This window comes from Engystomops pustulosus, chromosome 5, assembly GCF_040894005.1.
Source record: "Engystomops pustulosus chromosome 5, aEngPut4.maternal, whole genome shotgun sequence".
Lineage (NCBI taxonomy): Eukaryota > Metazoa > Chordata > Amphibia > Anura > Leptodactylidae > Engystomops > Engystomops pustulosus.
Genome location: NC_092415.1, coordinates 27,678,114 through 27,686,742, shown reverse-complemented (window position 1 = coordinate 27,686,742; position 8,629 = coordinate 27,678,114). Strand labels below are relative to the sequence as shown.

The following is an 8,629-nucleotide window of genomic DNA, read 5'->3' as shown; positions in this document are numbered from 1 at the left end:
AGCAGAGATTCCCAAGGTCATCTCTCAGGGACCAAACTGAATGTCACTACAGAAGACAAACCAATGGGGTGATTGCCCTTTAACTTAAAAAAAAAAAAATCAATTTTAAAATGGAAGTTGTATTTGCCAATTTTAGCGCATAAAGGCACATTGCAGAAAGTCTTTAAATATCCCACCCTTCGCTTGGTATAAAAGACCACAAAAAATAGAAATGTCTGGAAAAGCGCATTTTTATACGATCTGCAAATCTGTCTAAAAAAAATTGCTCTGCACGCTCAACTCGAGAAGTAGCAGGAGATAGAAGAAAAATTATTAAAAAGTTTTCCCTGAAAGAACCAAAATGATTGTTATATCAAGGCACGTGTAGGTAAATATTCTCAGGCAAAAGGAGATTTAGGGATTTACACAGTCAAACGAAAACCAGGTTATATGCTCCCCAGTAAAGCAGCCAAATATCACGTCCTTCTGAGAGGCGCCTCACTTCCCTCAGTCACTGCTGTCCTCATCATCGTCATCGGACATATGATTTGCCATTTTGGGAGAACTGGAGAGAGAGTCTGATCGGCCCGGCTGACAGGCAGGCAAGTCTCCGCTAGACAGACAATCGTAGCAGAAATCGCACACCCGCACGGCCTTAGAAGACTGGTTCGGCAAAAGGAATTTCTTCTCTGAACAAGGTCCACAAACAACAAATCCACATTTCCGGCAGTGGTGCCTCCGGTTTACGGGGGTAAACTTTACTTTCTTACAGCGCATACACGTGGGAGCTTCAGAATCAGGGATCCAGACTGCGGCATGTTCGCTATTTGGGGTTTTCCCACTTTTGGAAATTAAATCATACACGCACTTATTGATGTGGTTCATCCATTCCGATTTTTCGGTCGCTGTGGCGGCGTACACTGCAAATGATTTTGTGGGGGTTTTGATGAGCCACCCGTTACGCAGGTCTCCGTCGTCCGGGATGGAGTCGATGGTGACGTTCTCTAGCGGGATGATGTGCTGCTTGTTGTACTTCTTTTTCTGGATAACGATATTTCCATAAACTAGAATGTCATTGAACAGGAAGAACTGCCGGGCTTTGGGTTTCTTTCTGCAGAGCTTTGTCAAGACGCCTTCTCCGATGAGTACCCTGCCCTCGATGGCCAAAGGCTGACCAGCCGTCCCAAAGCAGCTTTCCACTACATTAATACGCCTTGCATTAGCTTCACTGTTCGCCAAGCGATCCACCATCTTCTTCAGCGGATCTAAAATAATAAAGAAATTATTGTTGAGTTATTGAGAAAGGGTACAGTATATACTCGTGTATAAGCCGAGTTTTTCAGCACAAAAAATGTGCTGAAAAACGTCCCCTCGGCTTATACACGAGTCTATTACAAAAAAAAATGTACCCACTTATAAGTTTTTTTTTTGTTTTGTTTTTTTTTATACTCACCCTCCGATGTCAGCGCGGCTCCCCGATATCAGCGTGTTCCGTCTTCTTTCTTCTCCGCGGCTCCTCTTCGCTCTTCTTTCTTCTGTCATAGACGTGGCCATGTTTTCTTCGTGGCCGCGCATACTATGACATCAGCAGCGGCCGCGTCATAGTATGCGCCTGCTAGAAGAAAACATGGCCACGTCCATACCGGAAGAAAGAAGAGAAGCCGCGGAGAAGAAAGAAGACGGAACACGCTGACATCGGGGAGCCGCGCAGACATCGGAGGGTGAGTATATAAGTTTATTTTTTTAAGGGCTGTGGGGGCAGGCTGTATACTACATGGGGGCTGGCAGGCTGTATACTACATGGGGGGGGGGGGGGGGTTGACCAATGCATTTCCCACCCTCGGCTTATACTCGAGTCAGTAGTTTTTCCCAGTTTTTGGTGGTGAAATTAGGGGTCTCGGCTTATACTTGGGTATATACGGTAACTGATGGCTTCTGTTTGTAGAGAGTCCGCATTGACGTTACGTCGGCAGCACACACACCTTACAGTGCAATACATGCCCTACCGTAAGCTATAAAGGTCCAATCCTCTTTGTATCAACAGAAGGCAGCAGTGAAGAGCTGTACTGGACTGGAGGTGAGCTTATGTTCCTTGTTTGTTTTAGCCACACGTGGTGTAAAAATAAGAAACCAGGACAACCCTATTTTTGCTTGCACACAAATTTCAGAGAGTGCACTGTAAGCCCCCAGTAATGCAAGTTGCACCATGTGCACAAACCTGAGACCTCAATAAAAAGCTATATATAGAAAGTATACAATATCACCTGGTGTATAGGGAACTTTCTATGTACATGTGACATTAAAAGGGGTTTTCCCAGGATTCAAGCACATCATCTTTCTGATAACAGCCGTCAAACCCCCTACCCATCATAAGAACAAGGTTCTATCCAGTCACTGGAAAGTTGCTGTAGTTGTGTAGTCCTGCTTATGAATATAATTTTAGCACATTTTCTTAAAAGGAAATCTACCTACAAAAATCAAGCCTGATAAACCAGGGACATTACCACAGTCACGGTGCCTGGATCTATGAGTAATCTTCCTATTTTTGTTATCCATGGCCTCCTTCCTTCTAAAATCAATGTTTACAATTATGCTAATGAACCACACCTTCTTTCTTTTATATAGCAAGGCTCTGTGGGGTGCGGTACCTGAGTCCTTCTGTTCTATAACTTCACAAGCTTTTACACTGTCTCGTTCTCCCCACTTCTGCTCCAATCGCACACAATGGAAGTTGTGTGGGATCTATGAGTAAGTCTCCCTAGTTTATATATGCTCAGAATTTCCTTAAAAGCACACATTAGATGGTCATCCAAATGATACTACTAGACGATACTACTAGCCAACATCTTACAACTGATGACTATACAGCCCAAATACCAGGAGCCCTGTGCACACACCTCTCAGCTGCTCTTACACAATCATCACATTAGACAGAGAGCCAGCAGTGACAGATGGAGATCCGGAGGAGCCCGGCCTGACGTGCTGGATGCTTAGACCAAGTAATCATTTACCAGACATGACCCTATAAGCTCATGTATAAAACAGTATTAGGTTATGTAAAAGGCAGAAACAAACCTGCAGCGCTAGGAGTAACATTACCAGTCTGACATGACGCACAAGCCTTCAGGTGCCTTCACACACAGCACATTTTGTTGCGACTGGAAATCAGTTCCTGGATGAAGACATTTGGGGGCAAGCGCAGGGCTTTTAGCCTCATTCAGATAAATGGAACCAGTTTACAGTCAGATTTCAGCAAAAGAAAATCTGCAGCTTATGAAAACAGAGGGTGCAGATGATGTATATACAGCGAGCAATGAGCCGAAACACATCAAACCTGAATTTCCTCCTATTCAGCAAATGTGAAACTAACACCTAGTCACCCGAATCAACAGATTCATCAAGAATCTCTGGGGTTGTCCTGGGTTAGATAATGATGAAAGGTCACCGATCTCAAGTTAATGGGGCACATGTATCCTAAGTCCGGCTTTCCGGCTTTTTTGCTGGTAAGATGTAGCTTAGCGGTTGGCGTTTTGTTTTAAAAAGTCGAAAATTCTCTAAAGGCCAAAGTTGCAAAAAAAAAAAAAAACCAAAATTTGCAATTCGTTCCAAGCCAATTTCTATGCCCGGTCAGGGGCTGCCATAGATTTGCGCCAATTAAAAAAGACTGCAGAAAACTAGACAACAGCGCACTTTGAAAGGAGACGGCTATAGGCACAAAAAACTGTTGCAAATGAGCACATGCACCATGAAAAGTCACAAAAATTAAAGAAAAAAGCAAGCCAAAAGTTTGACAAATGTGCCCCAATGTGGATCCAAAACATCCAAACCTCAGGCTGCGTTGACACCATACAACAGCTAAGGAGAGGAGATTTCCCCAATTACATTGCTGTTAACATGCGTTTACAAAATGTGATGTTAACAGGTGTTAAGGGAACCCATCACCACTATTTTCACAAATACGTCAAGTGGCAGGTTCCTATAGAGCTGTAGTAACGATCTGACACCCTGCTTGTAGCTAAAAGTAGTTTCCCTCAGATCCCCATAAAATCAGAGTTATAATCTTGCCTGGTTTCTATGCAGCTTTGGAGAGAGTCCAGGGGGCGTGGCCTAATGTCATGTGACCAGGGTGACATCAAAGGTCCTTAAAGGGAACCTACCACCACAAATCTACCTATAAAGGTAGATTGGATCAATGGGACGTGAGGATAGCCCTTTTAAGGGCTAATCCTCACGTCCCCACACTTTTTTGTTAACTTTTATCAGACATTTATGCAAATTTACTTATGCGGCTACTGGGCCGTGGAGTAGCCGCATCTGAGGTTACACAAGGCGGCTACTCCACGCCCTGGTAGCCTCTTTTCCCCTCCTACTCACCCATCTTCGGCGCGCAGCTACGCCCTCGTCCGGCGATCCTGCCGTCTGCGCAGAAGAGCAGGCCCGCTCCTGCGCAGTCACTGCTCCGAAACAGGCGCGGGCCTGCTCTTCTGCGCATGATCGCCGGACGAGGGCGTAGCTGCGCGCCGAAGATGGGTGAGTAGGAGGGGAAAAGAGGCTACCAGGGCGTGGAGTAGCCGCCTCGTGTAACCTCAGATGCGGCTACTCCACGGCCCAGTAGCCGCATAAGTAAATTTGCATAAATGTCTGATAAAAGTTAACAAAAAAGTGTGGGGACGTGAGGATTAGCCCTTAAAAGGGCTATCCTCACGTCCCATTGATCCAATCTACCTTTATAGGTAGATTTGTGGTGGTAGGTTCCCTTTAAGGGAAAAGAGGCTACCGGGGCGTGGAGTAGCCGCCTCGTGTAACCTCAGATGCGGCTACTCCACGCCCCAGTAGCCGCATAAGTAAATTTGCATAAATGTCTAATAAAAGTTAACAAAAAAGTGTGGGGACGTGAGGATTAGCCCTTAAAAGGGCTATCCTCACGTCCCATTGATCCACCTACCACCCAATCTACCTTTATAGGTAGATTTGTGGTGGTAGGTTCCCTTTAAGCTACTTAATATGAAAACTATACCCCATGCACATATCTGACCACATAAAACAATCACAGCAGCCTCTATGGACTTCTACTCCTCTCCATGCAGGCTGCTGTGATTTCATGTGATAAAATATGCTGCGATTTCATGACATATATGCTTAGTGTACAGTTCCTAATGCAAAAGTTATAGGACCTGCGATGTTGTCACCCTGGTCACATGACATTATAGCAGTATACAGAGATAGGATGGGGAGGAGCTGCTGTATTCAGCCTGAGGAGGCCACGCCCACCTGGACTCGCTGTAGCCATGCTTAGTTACAAGATAAAACTATAAAGTTCAATATATGAGAATCTCAGGGGAATAATTTTTAGCTACAAGCAGGGTGTCAGATAGTTACTAGAGCTCTATAGGAACCTGTCACTACCTGTATTTGTGAAATAGTGGTGACGGGTTCCCTTTAATATTGTGTAAACGCGAGTATTTTGCTAGATGGTCTCGTGTGCAAGGGGCCTCTGTGCGTTCTCAACTTATGACCCAGAGAAAGGCATACACCTCGTTCCTCATAGACTGTAAGCTCTTGTGAGCAGGGCCCTATTCCTACTGTTCCATATGACTGTTTGTACTCCAATGTAGTATTTTATTCGTATATGTTCCCCAGAATCTGTAAAGCTCTACGGAATTTGATGGCGCTATATAAAAAGATTATTGTTATTATATACAATTTGCTCTTTGGACTTTGTGGCAATTTGGGACCATTGCATGGACATTCCTTTCTAGCTCTTCTATATACGAGAGACATACTTGTGATTTTTTTTGGTGCACTGCACAATAGGGAAGTGCTATTCACGACCCATTGAGCAGAGTACAATAATGTGTTTTTTATACTAACCACATGGTGGCCACATTTTAAGGACCGGTCACCGTTTCTGAGTACAGGAGTACAAGCATCTTGCTGGTCGCACAAGGAACTCTCGTCCATGAAGAAACGTTTGGTCCCTGAAAATGCAGCCACCATATGGTCTGTGTTTTTACGGATCAAGCATGATAATATGCCCTTCCCCTTTAAGGGTTTTTTTTTGGTTCCCCAATAGCTTAAGGTTTAAAGGGATCCATGTTGAGTGTCCAGGCCTGGTTGTGGCCTCCTGCTTTGTTCCACTCAAGTCAATGGAGACCAAAAATGTAGTAGTGGATCCAATATAAATATTCAGCTGTAGATTCGAAACAGATCACTAAATAGGAGAAGAACCCCGTGTAATCTTTACCTGAATGTAATATTATTCTGTAACGTGACAGAGCAGCTATGAGATGGCAGTCAGCTCAGAGTTTTCTAGGACCTGACATACACGCACCTGTTGTGCAGTTCTCTGTGACACACGACGCCTTTCTTCCTGTGGTTCCAAGACAGTAATGTGCAAACAGATGCAGGTCCATATATAAACCTGTCAATACAAGACCTATACTGTACACTTTTCATGGGAGAAATGGGGCAATACAAAACTCCCACATTAGGCCTTGAAGCAGACCACAAGTGTATGGCAAGACCCCCCCAGCATTTACCTCTTACAGGTCCATTGCAGCTAGTCACTGACCTCAGCAGCAATGCAAACAGACACAGGTAGATGGTGACACTATTGTTGTAGTTAGGTACCGTATACACACAGGCCTGCATCAGAAGAGTAGAGCCAGAAAGGGGTGTCTGGGATTTTAATATTTTTATTTTAAAGACCCCCAAATGGTTTGACAACATAAGAACTCAATTTGCTGCCAGTGTTGCAGCTCCACCGGGGCTTCCAGCGCGGTTTATAAGAGGATTGCTGGTGCCAATCTGCATTGTAGGCCCAGTTCACACCTGCATCCGGCCTTTCTTTTAGGCTGGTGCCACACGTAGCACTTTGTCTGCGCTTGCAAACGCAAGCGCAGACAAAGCGCTATGTGTGGCACCAGCCTTAGAGCTGCATTCCCACGTTCAGGTTTTCTGACGCAGTTTTTCAAAGCCAAAAGCAGCTATGGATCATAATTGGGTTTAGATATCAAAAACTGCATCTGAAAAACTGAACGTGTGAACACACCCTTAAGGAATGTGTAACGAGACCTGCCATGGTAGATTTCCTATAAAGGTGTCCAACAATACTAACTTAGTAGTTTAAATTTAGCTGTGTCCACCCGTTCTGGTTGGATAGCAGTTTGAAACGCGGAGGAGCTTGCCCCGATCATATATATTTCAACTAAAATGGATGTGATTGGGAAAGAGCACTACGGATTTGCATGTAAACAATGCCAAACATGTAATTCTTGTAACCGATGACATACATTTCAGCTGAAACACATACACGAACTGAAAATATCCCTCCTCGTCCCAAAACACAATGTGCGTACGCATGCAATTAACAACCTGCACCCAAAGCACCAAGGTGTGACAGCACCCCAAAAGCCCAGTACTTAACTAACCTATCTAGATCTATCTATCCAAAATAACACCCTATAGTATACATCAAAGCATATTTTTGGAGGCTTAGTTCTCAGACATGGGATAGAAAGGAAACAGACTCCATGTATATAAAAATAAAGTATATTACAGATTTTGGCGACCATCCGCCGCCAGGGAATGAGGAGACTAACTTATACACAATCAAAATTGTTTGGACATTTCCTATGAGGTGACAGTTTGGGGCTTGTGGGAAGGCAAGTCCTATCTAGTCGGACGACAGACATCGCACAAGTTCCTATTTCTGTCACTGGAGACGGCGACAACATGGCCGCTGCGGGGCCGATACACAAACACGGGAAAAAGTTTTGCCGCCGTCCTGTCAGGGCCCTGAGGAGCCCGGATGGTGCGGGCAGCAGGAGCGGGAGTCTCTTCCTGTCTCCTCCATAACTTACCAGGGAATGACGAGGGTGTAACCGGTCACAGGAGGCGTCCGCGCCGCTCACACCGCGCTCCGGTGCCCGGTATAGCGTGTATGTACGGGCAGCCCGATCTCCGGGGGTCGCCAGGCGTCCTGATAAATAGACAGCAGCAGGCGAGGGAGTCCCGGGAGCGGCCACTCCCCTCGTCACATGTGGACACGCCCCGCCCTCGCCGCTCGGGGCACAGCGGGAAGAGCCGCGTCCCGGGAGTTGGGTGACAGAAATAAGTCGCCGTTTTCACGAACGCCAGTCGGCGCGAGGCCGCAACGCTCCGGAGTTTCCCGCCATTATAACGTTTCTCCTGCCCGTGACAGGAGTTTGTGGGTTCAGGGGACAGGGATGGAGGAGGGCGCAGTTATGTGGTTAGGTAATAACAACGTCTGACGAGGCGGCGCCATCTTGAGGGCGGTGCACGGGGAAGGCGGCACTGGGTGTGAGAGACTTGTCTGACTTCTTGTTTGGGGTTGTGTGTAGGTCTTTACATCGGTGTACACACTTTCTGTGTAATGTTTCCTTGGTTTTATGAGGTAAATTTCTGTCCATTTTGGAGAAAAAACTCACTTCGGGTCGAGTTTTGTGAACAGTGTCGTAGAACTGGTGCGGTGTGCACGTTTTACGATAAGGATCGGAGACTTTGCTTGGATATTGGCTGTGAACTTGAAGGAGATGGCTTCTTGCTCTGTTTTCTGGTGGGAAGCTATAACTGCAATCATTTTTTCCACAGAAGTAAAAGGAGCCATGGTCACAAATGCAAACGACAG

General features: G+C 45.7%; 1 protein-coding gene across 2 annotated transcripts; it reads right to left on the bottom strand.

The window, feature by feature from the left end:
• Positions 1 to 212: 212 nt before the first annotated feature.
• Positions 213 to 8,214, bottom strand: PLEKHF2 (pleckstrin homology and FYVE domain containing 2). 2 transcript variants are annotated; one of them, XM_072151458.1, is made up of 2 exons: positions 7,842 to 8,214; positions 213 to 1,244 (listed from the first exon to the last, which is right to left on the bottom strand). In XM_072151458.1, the coding sequence occupies exon 2, from the start codon at positions 1,228 to 1,230 to the stop codon at positions 487 to 489; it is 744 nt and encodes a 247-aa protein (XP_072007559.1). In that variant the 5' UTR covers positions 1,231 to 1,244; positions 7,842 to 8,214; the 3' UTR covers positions 213 to 486. The 2 variants fall into 2 exon arrangements, with proteins under 2 accessions (XP_072007559.1, XP_072007558.1); XM_072151457.1 differs by lacking the exon at positions 7,842 to 8,214 and adding an exon at positions 6,311 to 6,411.
• Between the last annotated feature and the right edge of the window lie 415 nt (positions 8,215 to 8,629).

Coding starts and splice junctions, on each gene's coding strand:
- PLEKHF2 (XM_072151457.1), bottom strand. CDS start 6,392: ATGGACCTGCATCTGTTTGCACATTACTGTCTTGGAACCACAGGAAGA. Junction 1,245..6,310: donor CACAGAGAACTGCACAACAG/GTGCGTGTATGT, acceptor TTATTATTTTAG/ATCCGCTGAAGAAGATGGTG.